Source organism: Zingiber officinale, chromosome 4A (genome assembly GCF_018446385.1).
Source record: "Zingiber officinale cultivar Zhangliang chromosome 4A, Zo_v1.1, whole genome shotgun sequence".
Taxonomy (NCBI): domain Eukaryota; kingdom Viridiplantae; phylum Streptophyta; class Magnoliopsida; order Zingiberales; family Zingiberaceae; genus Zingiber; species Zingiber officinale.
The window spans coordinates 108,540,187-108,559,514 of NC_055992.1; the positions used below are offsets into that span (position 1 = coordinate 108,540,187).

The 19,328-nt window shown below is 36.7% G+C and overlaps 2 protein-coding genes across 7 annotated transcripts; one reads left to right on the forward strand and one right to left on the reverse strand.

The window, feature by feature from the left end:
- Positions 1-247: 247 nt before the first annotated feature.
- LOC121970522 (probable helicase DDB_G0274399) lies at positions 248-8,495 on the reverse strand. Of its 5 annotated transcripts, XR_006108944.1 has the most exons (10): positions 8,016-8,333; positions 5,904-7,373; positions 5,324-5,512; positions 3,951-4,046; positions 3,621-3,786; positions 3,302-3,431; positions 1,462-3,228; positions 687-1,361; positions 561-614; positions 248-461 (listed from the first exon to the last, which is right to left on the reverse strand). XR_006108944.1 is itself a non-coding variant. In XM_042521295.1 (8 exons), the coding sequence occupies exons 2-8, from the start codon at positions 7,255-7,257 to the stop codon at positions 957-959; spliced, it is 4,107 nt and encodes a 1,368-aa protein (XP_042377229.1). In that variant the 5' UTR covers positions 7,258-7,373; positions 8,361-8,495; the 3' UTR covers positions 248-956. The 5 variants fall into 5 exon arrangements, 2 of the variants coding, with proteins under 2 accessions (XP_042377229.1, XP_042377228.1); XR_006108942.1 differs by having other exon boundaries at positions 248-614; XR_006108943.1 differs by having other exon boundaries at positions 561-1,361.
- Positions 8,496-9,584: 1,089 nt separating this feature from the next.
- LOC121970523 (protein RRP6-like 2) lies at positions 9,585-19,095 on the forward strand. 2 transcript variants are annotated; one of them, XM_042521297.1, is made up of 15 exons: positions 9,585-9,858; positions 9,941-10,390; positions 11,651-11,803; positions 14,120-14,278; positions 14,354-14,437; positions 14,835-14,914; positions 15,006-15,056; positions 15,183-15,282; positions 15,437-15,519; positions 15,663-15,708; positions 16,872-16,959; positions 17,041-17,210; positions 17,295-17,636; positions 17,711-17,827; positions 18,279-19,095. In XM_042521297.1, exons 2-15 carry the CDS (start codon positions 10,034-10,036, stop codon positions 18,879-18,881), a joined length of 2,433 nt encoding a protein of 810 aa, XP_042377231.1. In that variant the 5' UTR covers positions 9,585-9,858; positions 9,941-10,033; the 3' UTR covers positions 18,882-19,095. The 2 variants fall into 2 exon arrangements, with proteins under 2 accessions (XP_042377231.1, XP_042377230.1); XM_042521296.1 differs by having other exon boundaries at positions 9,585-10,390.
- Positions 19,096-19,328: the final 233 nt, after the last annotated feature.

Sequence of the window (19,328 nt, forward strand, 5' to 3'; positions counted from 1 at the left end):
GTGGCTGAATGAGAATTATCTTCGGGATATGTGGAAATTTCCATTAAAATTTTCAAAATAAACCTTGCAATTTATTCTTTTGTTATTTTACCTCTATCCAATAGCTCCATTGAGTCTTTGAACGAAATAGTGGTGTAGTACATATCATTGACAGTTTTAAAGTTTCAAGGGTATTTGGGAAAAAAAACTTCTTAATATTGCGTAAATTTTTTGTCAATGAGATCGACGGTATCGAAATGCATGCATGTCTAGGAATTTGACAAATTGTTGTATAGAGCATTTCTCGTACACTATTACAGAAAGAATTAATTAACTATTCAACTTAATACAGCTTAAAAAAAAAGAAAGGTTATGAACAAAAGCAGCCGCCTTCCCAATCTCCCTACCGTCAGGTTAACCCTCCGATACTGTTTGATCTACAACTCAGTTTGTACAGAAGGAATTTAACCTAAAGCATTATACTGCACAGAAAATATGTGAAGTTATGACGGGACTGTGTAATCGCTTGATGTTATTTACCTGATGATCGTCCAAGACCAATAAGATATCACTGCACTAACCGTGTAATCCCTGTCGTTATCAACGTGTGATGGTCTGAAATTGTGGCAATTCAACTGGCAGTAGGAACAAGGTCTGCTGTTAGTGGAAGGTTCCTTCCAAAATACATTTTGCTTCATAAAACTTACATGGGGATCAAGAGGTGCTTGGTCTCCAGGCCCTGTGCAGCACGGATCTTCCCACCTCTGGCGCAGAGCGGCAGGAAAGCCATCATCATCTTGCTGACCATTCTCCTAATCATGTATCACATATTTATCCACCCAAGTGATCGTGGACGAGCCATGACCAAAAGTGTCTTGCCTGTGAGACCAAAGCTCCCTGGCCTTGCCAGACAGTTGAAAATTATAAACTCAATGATGGAAGAAAGACATGCCTGCAGATGTGAACTTGTTTATCTCTCATTTTGAAGATCCAGAAGTGTTTTGCCTCTTGGACATGCTATACTGAGAAGGATTTTTAGACTTTTCGATTGAATGGCCAATATCATCTAATGAAGCATCATTCATCTTTACATTTTTATAGCTTCCATTTCTAGATGGGAAATGGTTGGGCTTATCTTCTTCTTCAGACTGTGTTCCAGACTTGGGTTCTGGGAGCACATCTAAGTGCCTTTGTCTATGACCACTTCGCGAACTCCTTGTGCTATTTAATGTCGGCTTTGCAGGAGCAGTAGCAGATCCTTTGAGCAGTAAGAATTCCTTTGGAATGCTTTCCATGTCAATGAAACATTTTCTTGATTTAGCATCATCAATCAATGCAGCCCAATCTTCAGACTGCATGAGCGCATTAGCATTGCCAACCACCTGCAATCAAAAAGAAATATTCAACAAAGATATTTTAAGAGCTTAAGAAAAACTAGGTACATCAAGTAAAATGGTATCTTAATTTAAGAAAATTGCTTACCCATAAGGCCCTCCTAGCCCGAGTAAGGGCAACGTTCATTCGGCGGATATCAGCAACAAATCCCACTCCATGATTTGAGGCACGCACACACGACATGATAATTACATCACGCTCCTGACCCTGGAATGCATCAACTGTATTGATGTATATGTCCTTGCCTTCTTCAGACTTGAGCACATCCTCAAATTCTCGTTGAAGACATTTAAGCTGTAATTTATAAGGCGTAATTATGCCAACAGTTACCCTTTTCCCACCATTTGATTTGACAAACTTCTGTAAATGTTCATACAACCTTAGAGAAAATTGAGCTTCATGAACATTCTGGTAAGAGACAGATCCTCCCCTATGTGACTCCCTTCCATGTGTAATATCATAGAATGCATAAGCATGTAACAGAGGATCTCTATAGTAAACCTCATCCTCTAAGTTAACAACACTCTCACTGTCAGTCAGACGTCCTTGATAGAAATAGCGTGATGGGAAATCACGAATTTGAGGGTGCATCCTATACTGAACAGATAACAATAGTGTCGGGCATCCAGCTTGTTGAAATCTCTCAAACAAACTTCTGCTATAAAGTAAAGTTCCAGCAGCTTTACTGATAACAGTTGCAGGAAGTTGCTGTGGATCACCTACCAAAACACATCTTGCAGCACCAAGTGACAGTGGTGGGAGAATTGCAACTTCACTTGCCTGAGCAGCCTCATCAATAACCACCATATCAAATCCATGGGTGAGACGAGAGAATATTTTCCGGCCACTGCTTGAAACAGTTGTAAAAACAATCTCAGCTTCGTTAGCAAAACTTGCTTCAAGGTTGGCTCGAGCATCTTCCATATTAAAGTTAATCCCAGAACGAAATTTGCTTTCCAGTATAAGGAATCGTGACATATCAACAAGAACTTTATCCCTGTTCTCTATGGCTGCAGCAAGATACTGGAGTAACATGTCACGGTTTTGATCTCTAGCAGCGAGAACATCAGGATCAACACCTACAGATCCTTGCGACCTACCAGCGGCAGCTGCAACACTGAGCTCTCTCTGCAGGCGAGCTATTTGCTGTGCCAGTTCAGCTTCACGACATTTCAAGTCATGTAACCATTTAATTACTTCATCACGGCTTTTCTGCAGAAGTTGTTCAGTTCTTCGCTCAACAGACACTGCCTGAGCAGCTCGGGTCTGTGAATCTACTCCAACACGAGCTACATCAGGTCGATAAACTTTCATCTCTCCATCAATGAAGCCACGATCAAGAACCCTTGCTAACAGCTCATCTGTGGCAGCATTTGAAGGAGCACACACTAGCATTCTTGGTTTTGGACAAAGTTTTGGAAGAGTCCTTAAGAGACTTTGGTCCATATTCTGTAAGACTTCATCTATTGATCCGCTGCTGGCATTCACTAAATTAATCTCAGTTGTTTGCTTATAACTCTCAGGCGCAAGTTTCTTGAGCAGTGCAGTGTAGTAATGTTGATATTGGACAAGATGAATCACATTAAGCATTCCCCAAACTGTATGTGTTTTTCCAGTTCCTGGTGGACCTTGAACAAGAGTAAAAGGCCAAGGATCTTGTCTCTTAGTTCCTCTGCTATTGGTACCAGCAGCAGTGTGCATAGCAGCCCACTGGATTGCAGCCAACTGTGGAAGATTGAACGTCCTATGTAGATGATCTACGAAATTTTGAGTAAAACAGTCAGGCATAGCAGGTGGCCGCTCTTCATACTTTGGAAAATGCTCCGGACTAGGCTTCAATATTGCAGATTGCATCTGTTTAACTTGGTTACATTAGCATCAGATCCAGAAAATTCTTAAATCTTCAATTTAAGGTAGTATATGTAACCTGGGTGTTAAGATGACGAAAAGCATGCAGAGCTATGTATTCACGCTGAGTAGTGGCAAGGGAACCAAGGGTAGTTAGGTACCAAGTAGTCTTGGGTTCAAGCTTCCTCAGGATATGATCATCAGACTTGCTGCAACATAAAAAGACTGCAGTTGGCATTGATACAGCCAGTCCAAGGAAGAATTTCTTAAAAAAGAATAATATATCTATATATATTTGTCTACGTCAACTTCAAACTAAAACAACATATATGCATATAGATAGCCAGTGCTTAATGATATTGAAATTATATTTTGAAATATCTAAAGATGGATATTACCTACTAGAATCATACAAGTCGCCAACATAGAAATGAAAAATGGCTCCAGGCTGATCACGTGTGTCAATAGGAATATGTCGCCTTACCGTACCAACAACACGTCCGGGAGTCTCGTGTTCAGCATCATCATCATTTGTACTATAATTACCTCTTCTACCTGATCTGCCTGCTTCCAAGCCACAATAAATTATGTAAGAATTATTATAAACTATCATATTCAACATAATGAGTGTTTTCATTTCAAAATTCAAAAATTAAGTAGAACATTCATCCATATGCACCAATCTACTACTAAAAAAGGAACATGATAATAAAAAGACTAAATCAAACCTGCACCAGAGCTTGGATATGCCAAAACAGCAACATCTCCTTCCTTAAAATTCCACTTGCATTCATGAACTGGAAGAACAATAACATCGAACCACCCTGAATTGAACATAAAAGGAAGCATTACTAGAGAAAATTTGTATGAAAGAACAGTAGCCTTATCATGTTGATACAGTATAATCAAAATGCAAATGACTCGATCCAAGAATAAGGCAAAAATCTCAGCTCTTTTATTGTATCAAACAATTGTCCCTGAAGATGTCCATATGATCTTAATCAGCGTTCTTATAGATACAGTTTATCATCTATTGGGTATACTAAATTAATTGGAAGTGATATTTTGCTGTCTTCTAGAAAATAGAAATCCCACATCAGGCAGCTTTCTCGTCTCTATCTGCTATGCTACTTTTTTAATGCTGGTTCCCTCTTAACTTGCCAACACTCTAAACAAGGAAGAAATGTAATTAACAAACTTATGTCTCATCCAATAACAGCAAGAAAGGAAGACAAAGTTAATGAATATTTGAGTTATTACTTGTACCGTCAACATTCTCTGGAAGAAAAATTACTCAGCCAGACACTGTAGCAGCGAGTATTGTTCTTTGGCAGAACATATACTTCAAGGTTACAGGCTAGCTTGACCTGCATAAAACAGGCACACTATCTTCCAGGCAAGTTCTGTACCCAGAGAAAATCGATCCAATTCTGTTATCCAGGTAACAGATCCAACCGTGATCAACTTGGGTCTATAGCAAGAATCACCATAAAATTCTTGTAAGCATCCATGAGAAAATGCAGTAATCACACATTAAGCAATAAGGAGGGAGAGCAGACGAGCACTCAAACACTATTTCAATCAGAATACAACAGAAATCTGTGTGACATTGGATTTTATAAAACCAGAAAGTTTTGCTAAACTATCATGCTATATGTAGCAAAAAGGGCATCAACTTTCTCTTCAATCTATAATTCAGCAAAGACCTTCTAGGTCAAATAAAAATATAGTCTAGCTATAATCACCACATCAACATTCACTACTTTCAATCTTTAAAGTCAAATTTCAGAGACTAGAAAAAACACTAGCAGTATGATACTAGATCAACAAGTATACTTCTTGAACTCCTAGGAATACTAAATTTATTTCGCATGCCATGTTATCACCAACCTAGTCTAGCCTAACAAAGATTAACTATTTTACAAGGCATGTGAAAGAAGAATAGCATTGCCAGGAATTGGAAATGCAAAAGATCATAATCACTTAGAAGTACCATTCCTAAAATTAATTTTGATTATTTTATCTATATATTGTTTGAACCAACATTAATATATAAACTTAATCACATGGCCATTTCTAGAATAAATTGCAATGTGCATACCTCGCTCTCTTCTCTCAACATTCTTTATGCGAACCATTATATATGCATCCCTTGTTGTATTCTCCTGAAGCTCCTCATAGGTGCTGTTCAACTGTGCTCGGCATTCCTCAAAAAGCAAAGGCTCGAAAACTCTCACATATTCTTCAACGGACTCAAATTGACCAGGAACACGCTGCAAATCTGTCTCTTCTGGAAAGGGACAAGTATTTGACAAAATAAATTATGGGAGAATTCAAGTACATGATAAGATTGAATACTGAAACACAGAAAAATCACCTATGTCATATGAAACTTTATTTTGCAAGCAGTAATAGAATGCATATTGTGCATACTGCAATACTGGAGCCTGGAGTACTTAACTTGGTATATCTATGTACTAACTAAGTTACATCTAAAATTGAGATGTCGAACATACTGCTGATCAGCCAAATAAAAATAATGACTGAATGAATACTTCACATGAAAATGGAACTGAACAGTAGCATAAATACAACTCATAAAAGTTCCTCCACAAAAAAAAAAAAAGGATGCCATGAGATGAAAAAGGTCAGGGCTAAGAATCAGTAAAGCATGTGCTAACCTGGATGATGCCAAAATTTCTCACTTGTCACCTCCCTAAGAAGACGTTCTACAGATGTATCTTGGTATTGATGGTTGATTGAATTCTGCCTCTTGGAAGAAGTATTCTTTTTTACCCCTAATTTCTGATCTGTGTTGCCTAGTCCAGAAACAAGAGGCTTCCTAGATGAAACAGAAGAGTTTGTGAATTGTCTGGTGTCCACAGACTGCTTCGAAGGGACCTGCTTTGAAACTGAGGGATATGTTTCTGAAAAAACCTCATTGTGATTCAGCTTCTTTGGGCGACCTGGACCTGAAATGGCATCCCCATTTGGTTCATTTTTCAGGTTACCTGATTCCAAAGTTGAACTACCTTCGGTGCTCATGAAGTCAGATTGCTTTTGATCTTTAGTATTTGGCCTTTCAGTGCCTCGTTCAATAACAGGAGTACTAGCACGAGATGAATCCTTAACAGTTCGGGTAACAACTGTTGCTGGAAAAGAAGTCTGCCTCCTAGGGGTTGTTTTCATTGAACTAGCCTGCTTTGCGTCCTCCACATTTATGAAGACAGTTTGTCTGGCTCTCTTTTTACCCAACATTGCCTCCTTGTGCTCATCAATTTTAGGCCTCTTAACAGGATTACTTGCAAATCTCAGAGCATGACTTGCTTCAACTCCTTTAACTTCTCTTGGTTTTACACTTGAAGATTCCCCAAATCCATCAACAGGGGCGTCTACTCTAGAATTGTAAGTTGCATAGTTCTCTGAGACAGGGAGATTCTCATTCGGATCTCTTATTGGTTCACAAACTTCATTAACAGTAATTCCCAAAAGACTAGAATTGTTATGACCACTACCATCAGCCTTACCACAAGACCGACTTTCTTCATTCATTATCTGCTTCTCTGTAGTTTCATCATCAAGTATCTCTTGCTTATTGCTTGAAATGCTAGCATTATCATCTCCATTGACATCCATGTCAGACCATTCCCCTTCTTCTCTTTCAACTGTCTGGCCACCCTGACAACCTGACTGGACCAGTATGTTAATTTTGTTAACATCTTCAAAACTTGAAGCCACAGATGTTGAAGCTTGGTCTGTATTTGATTCAACTCCTAATTTTTCAAATTCTTTTGGTTTCTTTGACACTTCTTTTCTGACAAAAGGTTGAAAACAAGAACCGATCGACGCATGTGTGAAAGCATGGTTATTCTGTATCCTTTGACATGCTTCAGATGATGGCAAAAGAGTTGAACTGTTCAACGTGGAAACTGGAAGAGATTTTTGTGGCTGATAAACGATTGGGCAATCGTCCACATTTACCTCTTCTTCTGGTAGTTCATTAAGATCAAATAGAAGTCTTCCAGAACCACCCATTTCATATGTACACACATAAAAGCTATCGGATTACACTATACTAAAGTCTCATGCACAAAGCTTCACCTTGCACTTTTGCAGGATTATTTGTTGAAACTGACTTCTTTAAAAACTTTCTGCAAATACATAAAAATATCAGAACAAAATATAGAAATATACTCTCACATTTAAATGAGTATGTGAATTTTTAAAAGGCATAACAATCTTGCCTTTTTTCTGAACTGTCACTCTGCATGAAAGTAAATGTCCTAGACTTGTGTAGTTTTAGACGATGAGACAGTTAAGAATGATAGGGAAAATTCTACGGAAAATTTTCATCAGAAATTAAAGAAGAAGAAACAAATATGACTCAATAACTGACGTTTCTAGTTTTCTATTGTTTACATAAAAGGTCAAAGCATTACTTAGAGAAACAAACGATCTGGAGTTAAGACAAGATAAATCCAGTCACCAAATGTATTAAGACCATGCTGATCTAGATAATTGATGTATAAAGGTCTTCAATTGTTTTGTCATTAAATGCAACTTTAGTGTGGACTTATAAAGCAGACAAAAACGCAGTAGCTATGCATCTCTGATCATTGTAATTGTTCGTGGTCGCTTGACGCATCCACATCACACAAAGTTTGATTGAATACTGTTAAAGATGTTACTGTGAATGGATACGCTAATCAACCAAACAAAACCCTTGTTCGGACTACAGAACCTATCTAACCATCATAAGTAGTAGAAGCAATCACAGGAAAAGAAATGATTACCTGATCTATACTACCGCAGGCTATCAACATCCAGGAAATACAGAATTGGCCTACATGTCAAGCCACGAATTGCCTATTGACAACCAAGCACTTTCTGCCCTATTGCGAGAACAACAGTTCTGCTCTATATGCCAAGCTATGAATCAGGGGCTCGAAGAACCAATTGCAGAGACAACCAAACGGTTCTCTTGTCAAGCAATCTACCGTATAATGGCAAATCGCAACAATCCTACGCGGGGCGAAGCCTAGGGTTTCAATTCCAAACGAACGGCTGGCGGGCGGCCCTAGGGCTTTATTTCATGAATCAAAAGGGCGAAGAAGGGAATCAGGGCGACGAGATCTCACCAGAATCAAGCCGGTGAGGGAGAAGAGAAAGGAATAGCGCTTCCGCTTGCGAGTGCCCAAGGATGGGAGATTGCGCGAGAGGGGATCGCGACAGAGATCGCTCCCAATACGGGGCTTCTTGAGACTTTAGGCGATGAGAGGCGGAGGCATCGGCCGCTACTTATAGACTCGTGGGTCACCCAACACGGCACTTAGCCCACGTGCTCCCCTCGTGCGCACGCGACTAGTGGCTGCGATTCAGATGCGCTCTTTTTCGACGACGGTGGATTGGGCATGTTAAGATTACTCGCTTAATCAGAAATTGCACCCCCAACCGTCTGGACAAAGGGGTACACCTGACAAAATCCTGCGTGAGAATACGGGACTTTTATCTTTTGTGGATCAATTTGAAAATTCAATTTTTCACAATGGGGAATCGGTAAAATGTTCGGTCTTAGTAAACGTTTTAAGAAAAAAACAATTAAACTAACCTAAAATATCATTTTTATTTCATGATTTATATATAAAAAAACTCGGAAACTCTAAACCGTGTCTAAAAGATACGAGTGTGGATTAGATAAAAAAGGAAGCAAGTGATTTCCTCAAATTCATAATTATCGTCAGTATCTAAATAAATATCATCGTAAATATTTAAATTAATTAAATTATTTTTTTATTTATTTGTAATAGTGACATATTATTTATTCTCGCTACATTAATTGCTCTTAAATATTATATTATCTTATCCTTCATTTCATCTTATAAATGTCGTCCCCTAAATTTCAAAGAGTCTCACTGGAACCTTATAAATGATGTGTGTCTAACAGAAAACACATGGCAACCTCACAAGACTGTTAAAAAGTCTGAGTATTTATTTAATTGATTGAATTTTCATTAATAGTCTTTCTTATTAAAGCTAATCACAGCCTCTTAAAAGGTCTTTTTTTTCGCTTTAATCGCTCATTTTATTTATCTAATGAATTACGCCTCCATTAATAGCCTGCCTAAAACTCTTATTTACAGCTGTACATCCATATTAGCTTTACATTTATTCTTTCAATTTTTAATCAAAAAAAAATCTTATTCTTATATTTTATAATTCGTGGGGTTTTATTTCTAATTTTAGTTGTTAAAACTATTTTAGAAAAAAAATATTTTAATATATTTGTGGTTATTAAGTTAAAATAATTTTATTATGTTATAGCAATTATAAGTACGATAAAAAGCACAAGTTCGAGCACCGCTTAACTCAAAGCCACGATCGTTGGCTTCCACAGCTCGGCTTTTAGATCTCCTTTCACCGATGCGAAACCCCTCAATCACGTCCATGGCGGTCGACAAACCCTAATGCTCTAACGACCGCTTACCTCCTACAGTAGTCGTTCGATTCATGAGCGAAGATCCCCGGAGGCCGATTCGCCACTGAAACACAAGGCGGACAGCCTCCGCACACTGATCGGCGGCCCCGTCGCTGCTGCGATAACCAAGGCTTCCGCCTGCTTCCGGAATATCCCTGTTGGTAAGGACTTCCATTTCCTCTTCAATTTCGATGGGTTCCCTGTCAAGGAGATTAAAGAGAAAGCCGAGTCTTCCTTGAGCAGCATCGCCCGCCGAAGCTAGCCAAGGACCTCGACGAGACATACGACTAGCTTGTCGGCCTCAGCGACGAATTGATCGATCGGGTCGCAATCTCTATGGACGAGTTCAAGAGTTTGAAGGTGAAGGAGGAAGAGTCGGGTGGGAAAACTACGGCAATGGAACTGGAAGATGGCGGGTTTATGTTGGTTTACGGGAAGAACAAGAAAAAGAATGGGGGTGCACGCAGTACGGACAAAAATGAGGCCTTCCCTGCCTCGTGCTCTTCGTCAGTTGTTAATGTAGCAACGAAGGACAAGAGGACAACAGAAGCGCGTTCGAAAGTGCCATTTCACATTCCGACCATTCCACGGCCACAAGATGAGTATAACATAATAGTAAATAACAAGAATCAACCCTTTGATCATGTATGGCTGGAGACGAGCACAGATGGAAGTCGGTTCATTCATCCGCTGGTCAGTTTATCAAATGTTTTGTATTTTCCATGTCCCCCCCTTTTCATATTTAGATGGTTAACATGTAGTCATAAACTGGTACCTTCTTCACTTTGTTTTATCTCTTAGCTATGGTATTTTATTTGAAGTGAAATTATCAATATTCATATCACAAATTGTTTCCTTTTTTTAACAATCTTTATAAATTTGTACTGCTGTATAAGTGATGATATCCTGTGATTGTGCAATTATGGTAGGTGACATCATCCGTCTACCTTCTTTGCCAAAAAATTAAGTTGCACATATGTGGATATCGAATCAGCGGAGTGTCATGCAGTGTAGTAGTTTCATAAGGTTATGTGACCCTTACTGGGTGTTCTTGAGGTAATACTTTGGATGCCACAGTCAGTATTTTGTGAAATCTCAAAGAAATGTAAGATACTGAACGGTAAATAATGAAAAGACATTTGCACATTGTATGTTTGTCTCTGTTGGTTAGCCCGTAGTTATCTTGTTGATGTCAAATGAGTAGTTGTTGTTGGTGTTCAACATGCTCCAAGGATCATCAATATATTGTGGTACATAAATAAGCTTTTCTGCATAGGTTTCATCACTTGCAGATTTAAGGTGGGTACCTCTTTGAGTCTCTAATGGACTAGGTGTATAAATCATTCCATAACATTGGCATCCTGACATGGTTGACACTTTTTTTTAATGTGCTTCTTAGTATCATCTTTTGGTTCTCTTTATCTCTACAACTTTTCTTGGAACTTCAGAAAGACACTTGATGTGTTATAGACCTAGCTCATTCTATTTTATTCCTCATAACGACAAATCAAGCTTAGGGTTGTGACTTCTTATTTAGCATTGCCTAATGTACCGAATAAATTTAAATGCTTAATAATAGATAGTTTCTTATAATCCCAACCTCTTTTTTGTTGTACATTAGGGTTGAGTTTTATTAGAATTCGAGTCTATTTGTTCCTTAGAAGGGGGAGGAAAAGGAGAGAAGGTAAAGGGTGGGGAGAGAAGGGTAAAAGTTTACTTAGATTGGGAAAAGGAAAGGGATAGTGGAAGAGAGTTGGGACCCACTCTGTCTCTTCTTATTCATATGGACATCCAAATCGTCAACTAAATTTTATGTGTATCAGGTGTACTCAAGTTCTCAAAAACTTGATCCCTTGATATAAATCTTTTTTGTTATAGTAAATACGTCTTGTTTACCACAGTGTTTCAGTTTCTTTTTTATACAATTAAATTATGCTCTTCTTAAATAAACAGGAAAAGTTTTCTGTTGTGGACTTTGTTGATAGAAAGTGTGAAGGTGACCCTATTCAACCTCTTCCTCTCAAGAGCACTCCGTTTAAGCTGGTGGAAGGTGTGAATGACTTGAAAATGGTAGCTGCTAAGTTGCAGGGTGTAGATGAATTTGCGGTTAGTGCCTTCCAGAGTTTTCTGTGGACTTAGTATTGTATTCTTCTCTTTCCTTATAGAGGCTGTTGGTGGTTCATGTGGTCTAATTGTCACTATGTTTAAAAATAGTAGTTATTCTATATTTTATATGATTATTGATTAACTTAGTATACAAGTATCACTAAATTAATTCATCTGCTGGCTTTGAGTCAGCCATGCCAGTGATTTGACTGTGGATTTTATCTCATTTTGTTCAGGAACACAACTACTTATGTTAACTCTGAAGTGATCATGCTACTGGAATATTGTTATCGATTCACACTAGCTTTTTTATTGTGAGAATAACTCGTGGAATAACTAGCTGGTGGCTAGTTGGTGTTTGAGAAATTGAAGCAAGACTTTTTATCTTAGCTTTGAGGAGACCCTGCATAATAACTTTCTATTGTTAATGTTTTCCAATTTTATGAAAATAATTACAACAACAACCAAGCTTGATCCTACTAGGTGGGGTTGACTATATGGATCCTTTTACGCCATTGAGCTCTATCTTTAACTATATCATTATCTATATTTAAATAAATTTTATCTTATTTTATTGTTACTAATCAAGTCTTTTTTTATCTTCCTCTTTCTCGTTTAATATATGTGTTTGCCATATTTTCATATCGTCTAACTGGAGCATTTATCGGTTGTCTAAATACATGTTCATACCATCTTAAATGTGTCTCTCGGGGTTTTTTTTAATAGATGCAACTCCGACTTTCTCTCTAATACTCTCATTTCTTATTCTGTCCATTATCGTATATCTACAGATCCACCTTAACATCCTCATCTCTACAACTCTCATCTTCTGTTCATATGCTCGAGTAATAACCTAACATTCAGCTCCATATAACATAGCAGGTCTAATTGTGGTTTTGTAGAATTTTTTTTAAGTTTAGAGGTACTTTATGGTCACATAAAACACCCAACGCTCTCTTCCATTTCAATTATCCTATTTGTATTCTATGTAAAACATCTCTCTCAATCCCTCCATCATTTTGCAAAAAATAATCCTAAATATCTAAAGTTCTCGATTTCGGGCAACTCGTTATCTCCTATTTTAACAATTGTCTCATTATATCTAATATTGCTAAATATAAATTTCATATATTCTGTATTTATTCTACTAAGTCTGAAATCTCTTCCTTCTAGTGTTCCCGCTAAGATTCTAGTTAGCATTTACTCTTTTACTTATTTCATCTACCAAAATAATATCATCTGCAAACAACATGCACCACAATACTGTGTCTTGAATATGTGTAGTGAGTTCATCCATAATTAGTGTAAAAAGATAGGGACTTAGAGCTGATCCTTAATGTAACCCTATCTTTATTGGAAATGCTTCAGTTACTCCGCCTCAAGTCTTTACTCTTGACGTTACATCCTTGTACGTATCCTTAATTAGTTCAATATATGTTATGCTAACACCTCTCTTTTCTAGAATTCTCCATATAATTTCTTTTGGGACTCTATCATAAGTTTTTTCTAAGGCAATGAATATCATGTGTAGATCTTATTTTTGCTCTCGATATTTTTCAATTAATTATCTAAGAAGATGTATAATTTCTATTGTCGACCTTCCAGGCATAAACTCAAATTGATTTTTGATCATCGTGGACTCTTCCTTAATCTTTTTTCTATTACTTTTTTCAAAATTTCATGGTATGACTCATTAGTTTAATACCCCTATAGTTTGCACAATTTTGTATATCTCCCTTGTTCTTATATAAGGGAACTCGAGTACTTATTCTCCATTGATCTGACATTTTTTTTTGTTTTCAATATCATGTTAAATAATTTTGTAAGTCATTTAATACCTTGTTTCCCTAAGCACTTTATACCTCTATCGGAATATCATCTGATCCAACAACTTTTCATTGTGCATTTCATTTAAAGCTTGTTCTATTTCTGAAGTTTGAATTCTACGATAAAAATTTAAATTTCTATATTCATTTGATCTACTTAAATTACCTAAACCTTCATTAAAAAGTTGATGAAAAAACCTCATCTTCCACCACTCTTTTATTTTTCCATCGTTTTTGTGAAAATAATTACTAAGAAAAGTTTATTGTAGAACTGTATTCTACTCAGTTGTCAGGGTATAAAATGTGAAGAATGTTTGTTGCTTCTACTTCGAATACATGTTTATTGGCAAAACCATACACTCATTATATTGGCTCATCTCATACTTGTAAGGAAATATATTGATACAAAGATCGGAAAATATGTTCCTTTAAAAACTGAAATTTATTACTGGTTTTGTATATGTTTGATGGTTAAAATTTTCCATTCCAGGTGGATTTGGAACACAACCAGTACCGGTCATTCCAGGGGCTCACCTGTTTGATGCAAATATCTACGAGAGCTGAAGATTTTGTGATTGACACCCTCAAGTTAAGAATACATATTGGACCACACCTGAGAGAAGTTTTTAAAGATCATTCCAAGAGAAAGGTAGTTTATATTTCCTTTCAAAACTGATTAAAATTTATAACTTAATTTTTTTGTTATGTTGACCTTCTACTCTAGATAATGCATGGGGCTGATCGTGATATCATTTGGCTGCAATGTGATTTTGGCATATATGTGTGCAACCTTTTTGACACTGGACAGGTAAACATTTCCACCAGTTTCTTTATGGGTTTAACTTTTGTAAATTCTAGAATAGATGAGTCCTACCAGACTTTTTTCGAAAGAATTTTCAACATTTTAAGTGTTAGAAATATGTACTATTTTCAGCTGTTATCCATTGCAATTGAAGATCTAATTACCCTAGTCAGCTAAAGGGCTACTGGTTATGATTGTCTAGTGGTACATTCAGGATTCAAAATCTCCAATAATGGTGACCCCAGTAATGTGACATGCTCAATGTGGTAGGGTAGTAAAATAGCCAGGGTTCTGCAATTCTTTTTCCTTGATTTGTCTTGCTTGCAGTTTAGATATGCTTATGTTTAGGTACATTGAGTTCTTGTTCTCAGAAACTTGGTATTATCTATTTTTCTTTATACAGGCATCAAGGGTATTGCAATTGGAAAGGAACAGTCTGGAGTATCTTCTGAATCATTTTTGTGGAGTAAATGCTAACAAAGAGTAGCTCTCTGAAATTTATCATTCTTCTATTAAATAATTTATTATTATATTTCTATTTTTTTTTTTTGAGCTAATAAGTCAATTGATGCAGGTACCAGAATGCAGATTGGAGATTGCGCCCTATTCCAGATGAAATGCTAAAGTAGAGTGCAAAATATTTAATCTTTCCATATAGTTTTTTTTTATTCATCTATGTTGAAACATAAATACTTCATTTTATTGTATTTACCCACTATTATAAGATTCTGACTATAGTCGCTTCTTATAGGTATGCCAGAGAAGATACACATTACCTGTTTTTTATATATGATCAGATGAAGAGAAGATTGCTAGCAGAATCATCAGATGACAACGATCTTTTATTGGAGGTGAATTTGTTGTAGTCATTTATAAATTGAAAACAACCACTTAGTCTAAGCACAAAATGAATATTATTTATGCAGTATCTTTTCTGTTCTGTGTAAGACAATTCTTATTTGATTCTCTGTGTAACATAATTCTATTCACTGTGACTATTTTCAGGTCTACAAGCGCACTGGTGAAATCTGCATGCAACTTTATGAGAAAGAACTTTATACAGATACATCATATCTTAACATCTATGGGTTTGTCATTCCTACCATTCTTTAATTTGTAGTTGCTGTTCAAATGAAGTCCAGCTTTCTCGTCTACGTTAATTTGCTACAAATCCTTTTTATAAAGTTCCCCTCTTCTTCTTACCCTTTTTCTCTTTTGACATCGTCAACAGGTTATCATACATTGATTTAAATTCAGAGCAACTTGCAGTTGCAGCTGTAAGTATATTTGACATTTTACTTATATATCACTGATCTGCTTTCCAATTGAAATAAATGTGAGATTGAGCATGATAGGTATTCTTGGTGTGCTTTTGACACTAATACACGGTTGGCATATTATTTCTCAGATAAAAGCATGATTTATGCGCCTATTAATTCTTTAGATCTTATCATTCAATTGTAGCAAAAGGTAATTATGCTCACCCCAGGCGCCCCTCACAGTCCATCCCTAGGTTATATGAAGGGAGATAAATCACGGGGTTAACTTATAGCTGTCCACTAAGTTGGCTGGGGAGTAGGAGGTGTTAGATCTTATCATTCAAGTACTTAGATGATATGCTGAAATAGCTTTAATTAAGTATTTATCTGTTGTAGCTAGAAACAGCACATCGATTCATCTGATATTGGGACAGAGACACATGTTAACATATTATACCTGTTATTTCTCTCAGATTATATTTGGTATTCGAGTTCACATCTTAGAAATATATTAATAGGAGAATTAGCTCCAGAAGTCTGTGGCATGGTATATCAATGCAGAGGAAAGTTGGATTATCATATTGAGATTTGAGGGGATAATTAGTCTTGTACATTAATATTCCTAATATATTATGCATAAGATTAATAATATTAACTAGAAATAATGCAATCCATATCTTTGCATCAGTGTGGGATGTAGGATAAAAATTCAAGCATGCGATACTTTTTATTATTAATCATAAGTTCGATAACTATAGAAGCATAAGCTTTCATATTGTCAAAGGAGAACCCAGTTGCAACAAGATTTAAAAAACAGTTTTCTTTCATTGCAACGTAACCTATGGTTCATTAGAATAGATGGTATATTAGTAATGTTCATGGAGAAGCTAAGTGATATAGACGCATCTTTTTGTTTGAGTTTTTTTACCCCCTCTCTACCCTCGGGTTCAAATCCTTCCAATTCACATGAATTCTCTTGTAAAAGAAGATAACCAAATATCAATTTCATGAGGTTTCTAGAAATCCATAGGATTGGAAAAAAAAAAAAACTCCGCAACTGTTAATCAAAATTTGCAGTTATTGACGATTTCTTAGAATACCCTACTATTCATTATTTACTTTTTTTTTTGCATGACCAATCCTTTTCTATGAGTTAAATGGCAATCATGCATCTTAAACAGGGTCTTTGTCAGTGGAGAGATAGTATTGCACGTGCAGAGGATGAGAGTACTGGATATATATTACCTAATAAAACTCTACTTGAGATTGGTAAAATTTGAATATTTTTGCTGATCTTCCAGATCTTACATCAGAACTTATTCATTATGATTATCTTGTTTGATTGAAAAGCAAGGCTGATGCCTACTACTTCTGTAAAATTACGACGGCTGGTGAAGTCAAAGCACCCTTTTATTGAGCGCCATCTGCTTTCTGTAATTGAAATTATTAAGCGTTCAATTGCCAGTTCTTCTTCTTTCGAGGGGATAGCTGAAGAGCTAAAGGAGAGGCGGCTAGAAGCAGTAAGTTATGGGCATTCTCAAGATATCAAAATTATAGTTCCAAATATTTACCTTTCTTTAATACTGCATACACTGATACTGCAGCATATGGAAGATAACCGAAACACTGGATCAATCCCAGCTACTGATGAACGTATGGAATCTACAAGTTCTGAACATGTTGATCAGAGTAGCAGCATTGCTACGGAAACAAGTGTTGAAACTGTTAAAACAGTTGGACATGTTACAGATGTTGTAGAAGACTGCCCCAAACAATCTATCTCAAGGCCAAGAAGTGGGAACACGCCGGCTACTATGATGGAGCAAGAAAATAATGCTTTGCCATTGTTTGAAATTCAGTGCTCATTGATGCAACCTGAGATAACTGAAAAAATAAAGAAGGAAACGAGGGATAAGAAAAACATTGAACATCTTCCACAAAAACAAGTGTGTTTCTTTCCAGCTGTTTCTGTCTTTTTACTGATAATCAAGTTGATTGATTTCTCTGGATATCTTTATAGGGTGAAATTGCCGCCGTCCAATTATTGGATAAACCTACTTGTGCTTTTGGAGCCTTATTTGGAAATTCTTCCTCTAGAAAAGTGCTTACCTCTGATAAAGTGGGTCACCTTAGACAGGTATTCTTTGTGACTTCATAATCAGTTGAAATGTTGTAGCTTGGCAATTATTTTACTATCGTATAAGAGAGAATTTATCTATGAGTACATGGATTAATCACATAACTTGACAAGCTACATGAGATACTTTTCCAAGGCTCAGATAAGCAACAGTTATGAAGAAGTTATACTTGCTACAGATTCAGGATCACTGTCATTAAGAAAGTGAAACTTGAGAGTCGCTGAACTTTGGAGTTAAACCAGGATTCTTCAGTGTTTATTTGGACTATTTGGCTAGTCAAATTTACAATATTACTTCACTAATAAAATTCATGACACTGTTTTCCTTTATGGTTGCTATTTTTTTCGTTTGTAAATCAGCAACATCAGTTGTGAAGTTAGTAACTTCCCCTGCCATATCAATAGTAAATTCATCTTATCTTTGTATAATGTTTTTGTTTTCATCCTCCAGGGTAAGAATGTTAGTAAAGTCGAGCACATTAAATCCAGTGTAGCTCTCCCATTCTATCATTTTTCTGGTGGGGACACACCTTCAGATTTTCATGTCGTGGAGCACAAGGAGCCTTCAGATTTGCATGTCAAGGACATAGATCCTCCAAAAATGCATGCTGAGGAGGTCATACCACTGGATACGAAAAGTGACCGTGAGCAGACTCTTATTGATAGTTCAGCAAGAGACAATGTCATGGATCATGTGGAATGTTCTGCTCATCCCGACACTGGCGGTGGTGGAGAAGATCAACCTGGATCTAGTGCTACTAATGATCCAGTCGACATTATCATAAACTTTGACAAGTGCTTTAAGTCGATCCATGAGAGAAGGAACTCTCAAAACCAACTGAATCCTAGAACATCACGAAAGCCTGCAAATAATCCTAGCGTGCTACCATTTGATTATTCGGCTACAAGGGGATATTTTAATTTCGATAAGATTGGGGAGGGTGATAAAGATGAAACTGAAGACAATGGCAAAGTTGAAGGAAGATCAAGAAGTTCTCAACCGCGTCGTCAAGGTTTCCCTCCTAAGGGCAACAGAAGCATGACATATCATTGACGTTATTGAATGCATTTGTTCCTTCATTTTAAAGGCAATTGCAACAGTGGATTCATTTAGATCACCTTTTGCTGGCAACGGTGCATCATCAAAATTTATCTTAATACCAGTTTTGTATGCTGGCAACCTTTTGGCTGAATTGCCAAGATCAAAATCGTTGGGTTTTGCTTTGTATACATTAAACACATTATGGTTGACGTGTTTGGATACTTAACCATGTAGAGCTCTAAAATATATTTTGCTTTAGGAGTATGATACGACTATAAAATTACCTGGCAGTTAACTAAGAACAGAGTTTGGAAAGTTTGCAAAATAAAGTCAAAGATGAATCAGAAATGCAATTTTCTAGCGATGCATGTTGCATATAGTTAGATTCTGATGATTTTTTTTTTTCTTTTTTCAAGGGTGATTGTTAGGGTTTGTATTCCAGCAGAAAGGAGCGCCGTG

What these genes read in the sequence shown, in the direction of transcription:
- LOC121970522 (XM_042521295.1), bottom strand. Translation starts at nt 7,257, where the DNA reads ATGGGTGGTTCTGGAAGACTTCTATTTGATCTTAATGAACTACCAGAA. An exon ending in ATATCCAAGCTCTGGTGCAG is followed by an intron (nt 3,787 to 3,950) that starts GTTTGATTTAGT and finishes GCTTGGAAGCAG; the next exon opens with GCAGATCAGGTAGAAGAGGT. An exon ending in GGGCTAGGAGGGCCTTATGG is followed by an intron (nt 1,362 to 1,461) that starts GTAAGCAATTTT and finishes TTTTGATTGCAG; the next exon opens with GTGGTTGGCAATGCTAATGC.
- LOC121970523 (XM_042521296.1), top strand. Translation starts at nt 10,034, where the DNA reads ATGGACGAGTTCAAGAGTTTGAAGGTGAAGGAGGAAGAGTCGGGTGGG. An exon ending in GTCGGTTCATTCATCCGCTG is followed by an intron (nt 10,391 to 11,650) that starts GTCAGTTTATCA and finishes TTAAATAAACAG; the next exon opens with GAAAAGTTTTCTGTTGTGGA. An exon ending in ATTCCAGATGAAATGCTAAA is followed by an intron (nt 15,057 to 15,182) that starts GTAGAGTGCAAA and finishes CGCTTCTTATAG; the next exon opens with GTATGCCAGAGAAGATACAC.